Source organism: Oncorhynchus mykiss, chromosome 11 (genome assembly GCF_013265735.2).
Source record: "Oncorhynchus mykiss isolate Arlee chromosome 11, USDA_OmykA_1.1, whole genome shotgun sequence".
Lineage (NCBI taxonomy): Eukaryota > Metazoa > Chordata > Actinopteri > Salmoniformes > Salmonidae > Oncorhynchus > Oncorhynchus mykiss.
In genome coordinates, this window is record NC_048575.1 from 7,437,846 (window position 1) to 7,454,790 (window position 16,945).

At 41.6% G+C, this 16,945-nt stretch overlaps 1 protein-coding gene across 1 annotated transcript in view; it reads left to right on the forward strand.

The window, feature by feature from the left end:
- Positions 1–9,568: 9,568 nt before the first annotated feature.
- LOC110535203 (vesicular, overexpressed in cancer, prosurvival protein 1) overlaps positions 9,569–16,945 on the forward strand; it is a 55,043-nt gene continuing 47,666 nt past the window's right edge. Inside the window, exon 1 of the mRNA XM_036934750.1 lies at positions 9,569–9,990. Coding sequence (XP_036790645.1) covers positions 9,940–9,990 — 51 coding nt within the window. The 5' untranslated portion in view covers positions 9,569–9,939. The remainder of the gene's footprint in view (positions 9,991–16,945) is intronic.

A 16,945-nucleotide genomic window follows, 5' to 3' on the forward strand; every position in this document is an offset into this window, starting at 1 on the left:
CGTGTATAATTCAGGGAGAATTGGATGTGGTGATGCCGACAGTAGGTGTAGCATGTATAATTCAGGGAGAATTGGATGTGGTGATGCCGACAGTAGGTGTAGCGTGTATAATTCAGTGAGAATTGGATGTTGTGATGCCGACAGTAGGTGCAGCGTGTATAATTCAGTGAGAATTGGATGTTGTGATGCCGACAGTAGGTGCAGCGTGTATAATTCAGTGAGAATTGGATGCGGTGATGCCGACAGTAGGTGTAGCGTGTATAATTCAGTGAGAATTGGATGCGGTGATGCCGACAGTAGGTGTAGCGTGTATAATTCAGTGAGAATCGGATGCACTGACCCGCCACAGGAGAAAACTTGGAAAACATTTGCACGAAAGCGGCATCTGTAAGAACTGACAGTAGGTGCAGCGTGTATAATTCAGTGAGAATCGGATGCGGTGATGCCGACAGTAGGTGTAGCATCTACAATTCAGTAAGACCAGACCGACACTAGTGTTCTCAAAATAGCTCAACTGAAGAAAAAAAAAAAGCTCATTATGAGACTAAATCGCTCTCTTGTATTGGAGGTCACCAACACTTTCCACTTAAGATCACAACTAAGTTGATGCCGATGGGTTGTTCGGCTAGTTTAGCTAATATGCGTTACCATGTTTTTTTTTAGGTTAAATTGATGGACGATTCTTTCTGAATTGCTTCTTGAATAGATCCCAGGAGCATGGGAGTCACTCACTACCTAACGTAGATGGGTCATTCAGTTTGTAGAACTACTTAACCCATTTTTTAAGAAGACCTTAAATCTATTCGTTGTAAAAATGCAGATATTATTGTCTACATATTATGTGAAAACACATCTACTAACGTAACGGATTATCCTGTATTTTGCCAAATCTCTCCATAGTCCTGGCAGCAAATATGATACAAGACCTCATTCATGATATCCACTCAGACTGTTTGGGAAGACATGAACACAATTTTTAATATTGTCTATTTGGGGTGGAGAAACCCTCCATTATGTGTCCATGCTAAGGAAAGCACCTTACTCCCCCTCAGGAATATAGCAGCATATATGCTGCAAATGGCTGCAGAGAGATGCCACTTACTCAAATCATTGTATTTGACATGATTTGTTAAACAGGTGTAAAATAATAATACAATGAGTAACGATAACTTTTCTATATACACGGGATACCAGTACTGAATTGCTGTGCAGGGTTACGAGGTAATTGAGGTAGACATGTACACATAACTAGGACCAAAGTGACAGCAAATGAACAGTAGCTTCAGCATATGTGATGAGTCAGTTAGTGTAGAAACAGGCAATGCAGACATTCCGGATAGCTATTTGGTTAACTACAGTATTTTACTAACTACACAGAACAATTATAAACGCAACATGTAAAGTGTTGGTTTCATGAGCTGAAATAAAACATCCCAGACTTGATTTATCTCATTCTGTGTACAAATTTGTTTACATCCCTTGTTAGTGAGCATTTCTCCTTTGCGAAAGATAATCCATCCACCTGACAAGTGTGGCATATCAAGAAGCTGATTAAACAGCATGATCATTACACAGGTGCCCCATGTCCTGGAGACATAAAAAGGACACCAAAAAATGAGGGAGTGTGCAATTGGCATGCTGACTGCAGGAATGTCCACCAGAGATCGTGACAGAGAATTTAAAGTTAAGTTCTCTACCATGAGCCACCTCCGTTGTTTTTAGAGCATTTGGCAGTACGTCAAACTGTCCTCAACCACAGACCGTGTATGGCGTCGTGTAGGCAGGCAGTTTGCTGATGCCCCATGGTGAGGTGATGATATGGGCAGGCATAAGCTACGGCCAACGAAAACAATTGCATTTTATTGATTGTAATATGAATCCACAGATATACCATGAAGAAAATCTGTGGCTCATTGTCGTGCCATTCATCCCCCGTCATCCCTTTATGTTTCAGCACGTGAATGCCACAAGGATCTCTACACAATTCCTAGAAGCTGAAAATGTCCCAGTTCTTCCATGGCCTGCATACTCAGACATGTCACCCGTTGAGCATGTTTGGGATGCTCTGGATCGACGTGTATGACAGCGTGTTCCAGTTCCCGCCAATATCCAGCAACTTTGTACGGCCATTGAAGAGGAGTGGGACAACATTCCACAGGACACAATCAACAGCCTGATCAACTCTATGAGAAGGAGATGTTGTGCTGCATGAGGCAAACAGTGGTCACACCACATTTCTGATTCACGTCCCTGTGACCAGTAGATGCTTATCTGTATTCCCAGTCATGTGAAATGCATAGATTAGGGCCTAATGAATTCATTTCAATTGACTGATTTCATTATATGAACTGTAACACAGTAAAATCTTTGAAATTGCATCGTTTTAATAAGATTTTTGTTCAGTGTACATTGAAGTAGTGGCAGTAACTTAGTCCTAAGTGTCATTACTGAAGCCTGATAGCAAAATAGTCCAATAAGTAACCATTACCACATGACCGTATAACGAGAAGGAAATGGATGTGGGAAGACTGTTGGAGATGTATGTGATCTAACTACTTTGATAGAGAATCTTTAGCTTGATTTTGCAGGTCCCCTGTTTTTCCCATTACATTCCCCTGTTTTCCCCATTACATTCCCCTGTTTTCCCCATTACATTCCCCTGTTTTCCCCATGACATTCCCCTGTTTTCCCCATTACATTCCCTTGTTTTTCCCATTACATTTTCTAAATGAGCTGGTTGTCCTGATGGTTGGTTTGTAATGTGTCTGTATTACAAGGCTTTTATGGTTGACTGCATTTCATACACTCATTCTGATTGGCTGGCCCTGGCTTCCCAGTGGGTGGACCTGGCTGGCGAGAGGGTGGGCCTATGACCTCCCAGGCCCACACAGGGCTGCGCTCCTGCTCAGTCATGTGAAATCCATAGATTAGGGCCTAATGAATTTATTTCAATTGACTGATTTCCTTCTATGAACTGTAACTCAGTAAAATAAAGCTGATCCTCAACCCTGGGGCCCCTCGAGGGTGCGTGCTTAGTCCCCTCCTGTACTCCCTCTTCACCCACTACTGCATCGCCAAGCACAACTCCAACACCATCATTAAGATTGCTGACAACACATCAGTGGTAGTCCTGATCACCGAACAACATCCTCTCCCTCAACGTGAGCTAGACAAAGGAGCTGATCGTGGACTATAAGAAAAGGAGGGCCGAACAGGCCCCCATTAACATCAACAGGGCTGAATTGGAGCGGTTCGAGAGTTTCAAGTTTCCCAGTGTCCATATCACCAACAAACTATCATTGTCCAAACACACCAAGAAAGGCATGAGGGCACGACAATGCTTTTTCCCTCTCAGTAGACTGAAAAGATTTGGCATGGGTCCCCAGATCCTCAAAGTTCTACAGCTGCACCATCCTGACCAGTTGCATCCCCGCTCGACATCCGACCGTAAGGCGCTACAGAGGGTAGTGCGTACAGCTCATTACGTCACTGGGGCTAAGCTTCCTGCCATCCAGGACCTATATACTAGGTGGTGTCATTGGAAGGCCAAAAAAGTCTCTAGTCGAAGTCTCTAGTCACCCAATTCATAGTCTGTTCTCTGCTACCGCACGGCAAGCGGTACCGGAGAGCCAAGTATTGGTCCAAGCAATTTCTACCCTCAAGCCATAAGACTGCTGAATAATTATACAAATGGCCACCCGGACTATTTATACCCCCCCCCCCCCCCCCCCCCCCACACTGCTGCTACATGCTGTTTATCTATGCACTGTCACTTTACCCCTACATACGTGTACAAATTACCTTGACTAATCTGTAACCCCGGAACATCGACTCTGTACCAGTACCCCCCGTATATAGCCTCGTTATTGTTACTTTTTAATGTCATTTCTTACTTTAGTTTATTTAGTAAATATTTTCTTAACTCTATTTCTTTAAATGCACGGTTGGTTAAGCGCTTGTCAGTAAGCATTTCATTGTTGGTTAGGGGCCTGTAAGTAAGCATTTCACGGTAAGGTTGTATTCGGCGCATGTGACAATTTTTTTTGATACACTGCTTATGAGCAATAGCCTTGTCCTAAAAAAGTTAGCACACCACACGTAGTCAGGTTTCTTCCTTGCACTGAATGGGTTACCTCAAGTCATCCCAATTACAAAGGCACTGTCAAGATGACTAAGTGGTTGAAGGTAAGTTGGGATCCATTTATCACAGCCAATCATCCTCCGTCATTACAAAGACATGCCAATTAAACACAAGAGGTGTGTGTTGAGAAAAGGCATTGTCGCCACACCTCTTCTCTTTGTTAAGATGATAGCACTGCTACCATGACAACAGACACTGGTGAATACACCTGTGTGACAGAAACCTCTGCTTTCGCCGGTTTGTTTTTGTACTTTTAGGTTGCTAGATTTTGCCTGCTTATGTTAGGGACAATAAAATACTTGTTATGTTCTGTGGTTCTATTGTTGTAGAATGTTCTGTGGAATGTTCTATGAATGTTCTATGTTCTGTGGTTCTATTGTTGTAGAATGTTCTATGAATGTTCTATGTTCTGTGGTTCTATTGTTGTAGAATGTTCTGTGGAATGTTCTATGAATGTTCTATGTTCTGTGGTTCTATTGTTGTAGAATGTTCTATGAATGTTCTATGTTCTGTGGTTCTATTGTTGTAGAATGTTCTGTGGAATGTTCTATGAATGTTCAATGTTCTGTGGTTCTATTGTTGTAGAATGTTATGTGGAATGTTCTATGAATGTTCTATGTTCTGTGGTTCTATTGTTGTAGAATGTTATGTGGAATGTTCTATGAATGTTCTATGTTCTGTGGTTCTATTGTTGTATAATATAAGGGTCCCTTGGATAAAGTGGCACTAAAACCAAAAGTAGGTAGTCTACTTACAATGTTTACACATTTAGGCTAAATTATAACTGTTCAATGTTTACACTAGGCTAAATTACAACTGTTCAATGTTTACACATTTAGGCTAAATTACAACTGTTCAATGTTTACACTAGGCTAAATTATAACTGTTCAATGTTTACACTAGGCTAAATTACAACTGTTCAATGTTTACACATTTAGGCTAAATTATAACTGTTCAATGTTTACACTAGGCTAAATTATAACTGTTCAATGTTTACACTAGGCTAAATTATAACTGTTCAATGTTTACACATTTAGGCTAAATTATAACTGTTCAATGTTTACACTAGGCTAAATTACAACTGTTCAATGTTTACACATTTAGGCTAAATTATAACTGTTCAATGTTTACACTAGGCTAAATTATAACTGTTCAATGTTTACACTAGGCTAAATTATAACTGTTCAATGTTTACACTAGGCTAAATTATAACTGTTCAATGTTTACACTAGGCTAAATTATAACTGTTCAATGTTTACACATTTAGGCTAAATTATAACTGTTCAATGTTTACACTAGGCTAAATTATAACTGTTCAATGTTTACACTAGGCTAAATTATAACTGTTCAATGTTTACACTAGGCTAAATTATAACTGTTCAATGTTTACACTAGGCTAAATTATAACTGTTCAATGTTTACACTAGGCTAAATTACAACTGTTCAATGTTTACACTAGGCTAAATTATAACTGTTCAATGTTTACACTAGGCTAAATTATAACTGTTCAATGTTTACACTAGGCTAAATTACAACTGTTCAATGTTTACACTAGGCTAAATTACAACTGTTCAATGTTTACACTAGGCTAAATTATAACTGTTCAATGTTTACACTAGGCTAAATTACAACTGTTCAATGTTTACACATTTAGGCTAAATTATAACTGTTCAATGTTTACACTAGGCTAAATTATAACTGTTCAATGTTTACACTAGGCTAAATTATAACTGTTCAATGTTTACACCAGGCTAAATTACAACTGTTCAATGTTTACACTAGGCTAAATTACAACTGTTCAATGTTTACACTAGGCTAAATTATAACTGTTCAATGTTTACACTAGGCTAAATTACAACTGTTCAATGTTTACACTAGGCTAAATTACAACTGTTCAATGTTTACACTAGGCTAAATTATAACTGTTCAATGTTTACACTAGGCTAAATTACAACTGTTCAATGTTTACACATTTAGGCTAAATTATAACTGTTCAATGTTTACACTAGGCTAAATTATAACTGTTCAATGTTTACACTAGGCTAAATTATAACTGTTCAATGTTTACACCAGGCTAAATTACAACTGTTCAATGTTTACACTAGGCTAAATTACAACTGTTCAATGTTTACACTAGGCTAAATTATAACTGTTCAATGTTTACACTAGGCTAAATTACAACTGTTCAATGTTTACACTAGGCTAAATTACAACTGTTCAATGTTTACACTAGGCTAAATTATAACTGTTCAATGTTTACACTAGGCTAAATTATAACTGTTCAATGTTTACACTAGGCTAAATTACAACTGTTCAATGTTTACACTAGGCTAAATTACAACTGTTCAATGTTTACACATTTAGGCTAAATTATAACTGTTCAATGTTTACACTAGGCTAAATTATAACTGTTCAATGTTTACACTAGGCTAAATTACAACTGTTCAATGTTTACACTAGGCTAAATTACAACGGTTCAATGTTTACACTAGGCTAAATTACAACGGTTCAATGTTTACACTAGGCTAAATTACAACTGTTCAATGTTTACACTAGGCTAAATTATAACTGTTCAATGTTTACACTAGGCTAAATTACAACTGTTCAATGTTTACACTAGGCTAAATTACAACTGTTCAATGTTTTCAGGGGCAGGGACTGGGAGACTTGTCAGGATTCAGGGAAAGATGAACGGAGCAAAGTACAGAGAGATCCTTGATGAAAACTTACTCCAGGGCGCTTAGGAAGTCAGACTGGGTCGATGGTTCACCTTCCAACAGGACAACGACCCTAAGCACACAGCCAAGACAATGCAGGACAGGCTACGGGACAAGTGTCTGAACGTCCTTGAGTGGCCCAGCCAGAGGGTGGCCCACCCGGACTTAAACCCGATCGAACATCTCTAGAGAGAGCTGAAAATAGCTGTGCAGCGACGCTCCCCATCCAACATGAAAGAGCTTCAGAGGATCTGCAGAGTAGAATGGGAAAAACTTCCCAAATACAGGTGTGCCAGGCTTGTCGTGTCATACCCAAGAAGACTCAAGGCTGTATTCCCTGCCAAAAGTGCCTGAATACTTATGTAAATGTGATATTTCAGTTACAGTTGAAGTCGGAAGTTTACTTACACTTAGGTTGGAGTTATTAAAACTCATTTTTCAACCACTCCACAAATGTCTTGTTAACAAACTATAGTTTTGGCAAGTCGGTTAGGACATCCACTTTGTGCATGACACAAGTAATTTTTCCAACAATTTTTTACAGAAAGATTATTTAACTTATAATTCACTGTATCACAATTCCAGTGGGTCAGAAGTTAACATACACTAAGTTGACTGTGCCTTTAAACAGCCTTGAAGATTCCAGAAAATGATGTCATGGCTTTAGAAGCTTCTGATAGGCTAATTGACATCAATTTAGTCAATTGGGGGTGTACCCGTGGATGTATTTCAAGGCCTACCTTCAAACTCAGTGCCTCTTTGCCTGGCATAATGGGAAAATCAAAAGAAATCTTCCAAGACTGACTAGACAAAAATAATTGTAGACCTCCATAAGTCTGGTTCATCCTTGGTTGCAATTTCCATATGCCTGAATCTACCACGTTCATCTGTACAAACAACAGTACGCAAGTATAAACACCATGGGACCACGCAGCCGTCATACCGCTCAGGAGGAGTTGCGTTCTGTCTCCTAGAGATGAATGTACTTTGGTGCGAAAAGTGCAAATCAATCCTAGAACAACAGCAAAGGACCTTGTGAAGATGCTGGAGGAAACGGGTACAAAAGTATCTATATCCACAGTAAAACGAGTCCTATATCGACATAACCTGAAAGGCCGCTCAGCAAGGAAGATGTCACTGCTCCAAAACCGCCATTAAAAAAGCCAGACTACGGTTTGCAACTGCACAACCAATCTGTAAATAGCACACCCAACTTCCTCATCCCCATATTATTACTTACCCTCTTGCTCTTTTGCACCCCAGTATCTCTACTTGCACATCATAATCTGCACATCTATCTCTCCAGTATTAATGCTAAATTGTAATTATTTTGCCTTTATGGCCTATTTATTGCCTACCTCCATACTCTTCTACATTTGCACACACTGTATATAGATTGTTTTATTTCTTTCTATTGTGTTATTGATTGTACGTTTGTTTGTGTTGTTGTTTGTGTCGCACTGCTTTGCTTTATCTTGGCCAGGTTGCAGTTGTAAATGAGAACTTGTTCTCAACTGGCCAGCTGGTTATTAAATAAAGGTGAAATAAATAAAAAAATAAAACATGAGGGAGGAGGATGTCTTCCCTGTAACCCACAGCGTTGAGATTGCCAGGCAATGACAACAAGCTCAGTCCGATGATGCTGTGACACACCGCCCCAGACCATGACGGACCCTTCACCTCCAAATCGAGTACAGGCCTCGGTGTAACGCTCATTCCTTTGACGATAAACGAGAATCCGACCATCACACCTGGTGAGACAAAACCGCGACTCGTCAGTGAAGACCACTTTTTGCCAGTCCTGTCTGGTCCAGCGACGGTGGGTTTGTGCCCATAGGTGATGTTATTGCCGGTGATGTCTGGTGAGGACCTGCCTTACAACAGGCCTACAAGCACTCAGTCCAGCCTCTTTCAGTGTATTGCGGACAGTCTGAGCACTGATGGAGGGATTGTGCATTCCTGGTGTAACTGGCTGTTGTTGTTGCCATCCTCTACCTGTCCCGCAGGTGTGATGTTTGGATGTACCGATCCTGTGCAGGTGTTGTTACACGTGGTCTGCCACTGCGAGGACGATCAGCTTTCCGTCCTGTCTCCCTGTAGCGCTGTCTTAGGAGTCTCACAGTACGGACATTGCAATTTATTTATTGCCCTGGCCACATCTGCAGTCCTTATGCCTCCTTGCAGCATGCCTAAGGCACGTTCACGCAGATGAGCAGGGACCCTGGGCATCTTTCTTTTGGTGTTTTTCGAAGTCCTAAGTCCTAAGTTTTCATAACTCTGACCTTAATTGCCTACCGTCTGTAAGGTGTTAGTGTCTTAATGACCATTCCACGGGTGCATGTTCATTCATTGTTTATGGTTCATTGAACAAGCATGGGAAACAGTGTTTAATAAACCCTATACAATGAAGATCTGTGAAGTTATTTGGATTTTTACGAATTATCTTTGAAGAACAGGGTCCTGAAAAAGGGATTTTTTTTGTTGTTGTTGCCGAGTTTAGAATAGCATACTGCACCTAGATGAAATGTCAGAGAATCTCATTGCATATAAAATCACGAGGTGTCTTCACTCCCTCTGTGATTATACATATTCCAGTTATCATATTTCACATTTTCAGAACCAAGAATTCCTCAATTGCATTATGGGGAGGTTACAGGAGTAGACAACCTTTTGATTCACCTTATCTGATTTACCTAAACAGGAGTGTCTTCCGGGCTGTTTTGTTAGCGAAAGGGGGCGTCGATTACAGTAAATCCTAATGTAATGCAGCTGTTAGGATAGCCTGCATAATGCCATTGAATACCTTATTTTTTATCTTTCTTTGGAGCAGTTTTGCTTCAAAATGATATGATCTAATCGCGGAAACAATGCCACTAGACCAACAGGAACTCGAGCTAACATTGGCGCTGTCACTGCTCCTATCCCGCATTGACAGCTGGGTTACGCGGAGGCTCGTCGGTCGTATGCTTTGTGTGATGCGGGAAGCTGCTGAACGTTTTGTTGTGGAATGAAATCGACATTGTGATAAAGTCTTTGTTCATCTTTTCATTCAAAACGGAGTTTGAAATTCGGCAAGGAGAGATGAAGAATCTACTCCCTGGGATAGTCCTGACGTTTTTGATATTTTTAGAGGTGAGCAGCCCTTAGACAACATCGGCTATTGCCAACTATATAACGGGCGTTTATGGGATTACGCTGTACCTTTTTGATCAAATTAGAATTTTAATTATGTTGGTAAAGAAAATATTATGACGTGAATGATGCTTTACTGTTAATTTGTCATGGTGGATATATTTAACAGTATTTTCAAAGAACGAAGCATCTGCCCCCATCAGATGATATACAGTGTAGGCTACAGTATGATGCAATTTGGCTAACCCTTTGTCTTTCTGTCCGTTCCTCCGTAACAAAACGGAACTCTTCATGTAGGTAATATTGACCAAATCGAGTGCGAAAATGGTTACAAGGAAATTATGTTTTATTTCTGTACAACCGTAAGTGATACTGTCTGGGTTCCTAACTTTATCATGGCCCTTTTCAATATCTCTCTTCTGTAACATTTGGAGACGGTACAGACTTACTAACTCATTCACGAGCCACACATTTGTATGAGAAACATTACATGTGGAAGGAATTGCCCTCTTGAACCACTGAAAATCACAATGTAAAAGATTGTTGGACTTTTTGACAATTTCACTACTTAAAAAAAAAAAAAAAAAATCTTCAGAAATTAACAATTCTAAATGGTTTTCTAATTTGCCATGCCCTAGGAAAACCTCTGTGCTTGGACTATCATAACACTGCAACAAGACTGTTTTGGTTTCTGTCAAGTCCATTTTCATTACACTAGATCTTTTATCTTTTCAATTATGTATTAAGTCAGTTGAACCTTACTCTGTGCAGGATATCATGCTGTCCAATGTACTTGGCTCCTATTTTTTATTTAACCTTTTGTTTAACTAGCCAAGTCAGTTAAAAGCCAAAGCCTCCCCTAACCCGGACGATGCTGGGCCAATTGTGCGCCGATCACGAGGGATCGAACCAGGGTCTGTAGTGAGGCCTCTAGCAATGAGGTGCAGTGCCTTAGACCGCTGCGCCACTTGGGAGCAGCATCCTGTGGATGCTCATGCTCATGCCCTATAATATTTAATTTCGGTTATGTTATTAAAGTAACTAATGTACAAGGTTAATCCATGCTTAGGCAATAACAGACCGTTTAGCACGCATGCAAATTGACACTACCGTTCACTCTGCAAACACGCGCTGAAGTTCAAGCAATATCTTAAGTTCTGCCATGTCTGCCAATCTACTTTCAACAACCACCAACCAACTTCACAAGAAGTGTAAAATCGCAGCATAAGAAATGTATGATTACCACTGAAATTGAAATGCTGTCTGTTTTTATTGAATAAAGTGAGTAAGTCAAGTAGGGAAAAGGTCTAGGTGCAGGTTGTAGGGAACAAGTCTAGGTGCAGGTTGTAGAGGAAGTCTAGGTGCAGGCTGTAGGGAAAAAGTCTAGGTGCAGGCTGTAGGGGAAAAGTCTAGGTGCAGGCTGTAGGGGAAAAGTCTAGGTGCAGGTTGTAGGGGAAAAGTCTAGGTGCAGGTTGTAGGGAACAAGTCTAGGTGCAGGTTGTAGGGAACAAGTCTAGGTGCAGGTTGTAGGGAACAAGTCTAGGTGCAGGTTGTAGGGGAAGTCTAGGTGCAGGCTGTAGGGTAAAAGTCTAGGTGCAGGCTGTAGGGGAAAAGTCTAGGTGCAGGTTGTAGGGAACAAGTCTAGGTGCAGGTTGTAGGGAACAAGTCTAGGTGCAGGTTGTAGGGAACAAGTCTAGGTGCAGGCTGTAGGGGAAAAGTCTAGGTGCAGGCTGTAGGGGAAAAGTCTAGGTGCAGGTTGTAGGGGAAAAGTCTAGGTGCAGGTTGTAGGGAACAAGTCTAGGTGCAGGCTGTAGGGAACAAGTCTAGGTGCAGGCTGTAGGGAACAAGTCTAGGTGCAGGCTGTAGGGAACAAGTCTAGGTGCAGGTTGTAGGGAACAAGTCTAGGTGCAGGTTGTAGGGAACAAGTCTAGGTGCAGGTTGTAGGGAACAAGTCTAGGTGCAGGCTGTAGGGAAAAAATCTAGGGGCAGGCTGTAGGGAAAAAGTCTAGATAATGTCTAGGTGCAGGCTATAGGGAAAAAGTCTAGGTGCAGGCTGTAGAGAAAAAGTCTAGGTGCAGGTTGTAGGGAAAAAGTCTAGGTGCAGGCTGCAATAACTAAGCTTTGCTTGGTCATGAATCCAGAATTGGTGTGCTCAACTCAATTGTCAAATGTCTTTGGGTGCTTAGTTGGAAAGGCATATCAGTTGATGTGCTTGGTCATGGACAGCTTTTCGAGAGGGGGGGAGAAAGAGACTGGCTATACATTTTTAAAGTGGCAGGTTAGTTTTGAGATTAACCTTGCCTGGCCAGCTCACTATGGCAGTGGAAAGCTCCCTGGCAGGAATGTGACCAGAAGCTTCTGTGGTGCTGGAGGTGTCAGGTTCTGTGGAGATTGGAGGGTTTGCGGTTCAGCGACCCTATGAGACGAGTCAGCCTCTCCATGCAGGAAGGTCACCCCCACCCCTCTCGTGCCAGGGTGGGGCTGCATTAACGTCCCTAACACTCTCTGGCACTAAGATAGCAGCTCTGTGACTGGGAGGGAGCTGGATAGAAGCTTTAGCGTGGACTGTCTTCCTCACGGGCTCCTCTTTGTAGAAGGCGCTATTATGGTTTTGTGAGCTTTTGACTCGGCAGAAATCGAGTGTACATGTTTTGATGTGTCCAGTATGACGTTTGTATCTTATAGCCAAAAAAAGCATAGCCTACAGTTTTGTGCTCTTTGTTACTTTGGATTCCAATAGATAGGCGCTACTCTATATCTTCACAACTCGACTACCAGAATGGCATTAGAGGGAGGAGACTGCACCAGATCTTATTTCAACAATGGGTGTTCCTTGAGGGGATTGTACCTCATCTTGTACTATAGTTCTACACTGACTAAAAGTATTAGGATAAATTCTGGGTTATCACCACCGCTTCAGCCTGCTTCCACTGTCACATTACCAAACTATCTTCTGCTCTTTGAATAGTCTGTCAATCACATGAGGACTCTACTATCCATAGGGGAAAACCTCAATGGGGAATGCATTAGAGATGTCTTGAAACGTGGAGGGACAGTTTTGTTATATGTTTACTTACCGATTCGGTTGACGAATTGTTTTGTTGGCAGTATGACAGCAAAGAGGGGGTTCGGTCCGGGCTTGGTCGGTCTGGGCAAGGTCATGCTTGGCCACATTTTAAAATGTATATTATCACAAACTAAGCGCAACCCATGAGGTTTGGTTGCAGTGAGCCAAACAGTATCTCATCAACTTGACCATTTTTATAATCTAGTAACTGTAATAGTAGTCTTGCCATTATGACTCAACCTCCATTGTCTATGATTTATGACCCAGGTTACAGTACAGTGACATGATATGACTAATGAATGACTGGTCGGATTAATGCAGTAGTTTTAGAATAATGTAGTAATCCTATATCCTTTTGGATGTAAATTAGCTTTGTGATCCTCTTTTTGATGGATTTCTCCACTTGACTTTACATTAAACCAGCCGTAAAAATGTCCGACGGTGTCAACTGTGAGTGAATAAAATCTCTGGAGTAGTTTTATCACTTTATCAAGGCTTCAAATGGCTGAGGCTGAAATTTAAAAAAAAAAAGAGCCAGTTCTACTCCTAAACCAATAACACGTGTCCTCCCAAAATCACGGCCCATCTGGGACAAAACCAAGCAGGATGCCGCAGTTTGCTGTTGTATAAACGGTCACTCGCTCGGTTGTCCCCTTTCTGCTACAGAGACAAGACGACAGCCGACCAAGCAACTGACGCTCTGCAGGTCTTCAGATACTACATTTGAGGGATAATTTAACATACTTGCAAACTCCCCTGCTTTAACTAAGCGTGTGCAGTGGGAGTGTTGTGGTCTTTGTGGTTGGCCTGGGTATCTGGGGGGGGGGGGGGGGTCTCAGCTCCTGAGCTACTACATAGCTGTGGACCCTGCTGTTTGGCAGTGCCACAGTGGGGAGTTTGGTCCCACAAACAGGCAGTTTGTTCCAACCATGGCGGCCCTCTTCCTGCCAGGACTTCACTGCCAGGGTGTCCCCGTATTGTCCATTCTTCCCAACAGCCAACCCCTTCCAAATGCTCAATTGTATCGCCCTAGTCCCAACCTTCATTGACTGTCCCCCTTCTCTGGTGGTGAGAGCTAGGAAACATCCTAGAGTCGTTAAGCGGTAGAACCAGTGATCTACTCTGAACGCAACACGTAAAGTGTTTGTCCCATGTTTTATGAGCTGAAATAAAAGATCCTGAAAATGTTCCCTACGCAGAAAAGGCAGGATGGATTCTCCATTTGCATTTTAGGTATCGAATTGACGTTTGGCGGCGCCTAATCAGTCAGTTGTGTACCCGCCTGGCTAGGGCTGGGCAATATGGCCAACCATAATAAAATGTAATTGGTCAAATGTACTTAAGTATAAATAATTTCAAATTCCTTATTAATCAAACCAGATGGCACCATTTTCTTGATTATTTTTATTTACGGATAACCAGGGGCACACTCCAACACTCAAGACAATTTACAAACAAAGCATTTGTGTTTAGTGAGTCTGTCAGATCAGAGGCGGTAGATGACCAGGGATGTTCTCTTGGTGAATTGGAACATTTTCCTGCCCTGCTAAGCATTCAAAATGTAATGAGTACTTTTGGGTGTCAGGGAAAATGTATGGAGTAAAAAGTACAGTATTTTATTTAGGAATGTAGTGAAGTAATGGTTGTCAAAAATATAAAATAAATAGTAAAGTACAGATACCAAAAAAATATGACTTAAGTAGTACTTGAAAGTAATTTTACTTAAGTACTTTACACCACTGCTCAGTAGAGATAATGTCCACACTGCCACATCGGGCTGCACGATATGGGCACATAATATAGGACTTATTTTTAACCAAATGTTACAATTGTGATTTGACTCTCAAATTATGGCAAAACTGTTGGAATCATGGAAATATAATGACTATTCTAATTCTATAGTTGGAATATAATAGTGGGCACTTTGAATACAGTGTTTGAGAATACAATTAATTAAAATGCCAGGGGAGGAGTTATTGTGACAGGGTAGGAACTAAAGTGTTGATAAGTGTTTCCTAGGGGACCCTATAAGCTTTGACTACATTGCATGTTTTCTCTTATCTACTTCATGTAGCTAACATATTCTTGCTTTGCATATTCCTCTTTGATTTAGAAGATACTGTTGCACAACCAACATGCTGATTTTAGGTCAAAGCCATCACTGCTTTATCAGGCAGTATTAACTAGCTACATTTGCTCTTACTCAGTACATTTTATGAGCTAGCTAGCTATTAGCATTAGCGGCTAACAATTAGCATCTCACAAGATTTAGGGCAACATGCTAAGAAAAGACAAACCTAGCTGATGTAAGAAACACAAACTAATAGTGTCATTATAGAACGCTAGTGGATTTATATTACGAATCAAAGTGAAAACAGCATTGTTGTCATCAGCATTGTTGCATGTGCTAGATTGACCATGCAGACTGAACGCAAGTGTCTCGTGGTTGAGGAGCATCAAATGTGCTCTTTGAGTGACAGGGGGCGTGGCTAGGTCTTTGTGGAAAGTGTCACGGGGAGAAAGAGTAGAGAGCGATGACTCAAGTAGCGAAGTAAACAATAAATATCGACATTACACATGGTGTATCACATTTAACAAACCAAACATTCAAATACAGGTATAAAATGGAAAGTAAAACCCAAACCGGTCACCTGCATCATCAAACACGGTATACCGCCCAGCCCTACGCCTGGCTGAGTGGGAGTGTGGGTGGAATGGGCGAGCTCGCCTGGCAAGCAGAGCGCGAAACTCGTGGGGGAAAATGGAACTTGGTTGTCTGCCTGGAAATTAATTTTCTAATATTTTTCATGAACATATTTGAGAGTGCCAAATTCAAGTAGTTTAAGCACCTTAAGCTTGGGTAGGGATGTGTAGTGTGGTTGTGTGGGTTAGTGTAGTGTTCGCTCAAGTTTTGAACACGAATTTGTTGATATCAAATCAAATTTCAAATCAAATTTATTTATATAGCCCTTATTACATCAGCTGATATCTCACAGTGCTGTACAGAAACCCAGCCTAAAACCCCAAACAGCAAGCAATGCAGGTGTAGAAGTACGGTGGCTAGGAAAAACTCCCTAGAAAGGCCAAAACCTAGGAAGAAACCTAGAGAGGAACCAGGCTATGAGGGGTGGCCAGTCCTCTTCTGGCTGTGCCGGGTGGAGATTATAACAGAACATGGCCAAGATGTTCAAATGTTCATAAATGACCAGCATGGTCAAATAATAATAATCACAGTAGTTGTCGAGGGTGCAGCAAGTCAGCACCTCAGGGGTAAATGTCAGTTGGTTTTTCATAGCCGATCATTAAGAGTATCTCTACCACTCCTGCTGTCTCTAGAGAGTTGAAAACAGCAGGTCTGGGACAGGTAGCACGTCCGGTGAACAGGTCAGGGTTCCATAGCAGCAAGGAGTCATCATGCCAGGTAGTCCTGAGGCATGGTCCTAGGGCTCAGGTCCTCCGAGAGAGCGAAAGAGAGAATTAGAGAGAGCATACTTAAATTCACACAGGACACCGGATAAGACAGGAGAAGTACTCCAGATATAACAAACTGACCCTAGCCCCCGACACAAACTACTGCAGCATAAATACTGGAGGCTGAGACAGGAGGGGTCAGGAGACACTGTGGCCCCATCCGATGATACCCCCGGACAGGGCCAAACAGGAAGGATATAACCCCACCCACTTTGCCAAAGCACAGCCCCCACACCACTAGAGGGATATCTTCAACCACCAACTTACCATCCTGAGACAAGGCTGAGTATAGCCCACAAAGATCTCCGCCATGGCACAACCCAAGGGGGGGGGGGGGGGCGCCAACCCAGACAGGAAGATCACATCAGTGACTCAACCCACTCAAGTGACGCACCCTTCCAGGGACGGTATGAGATA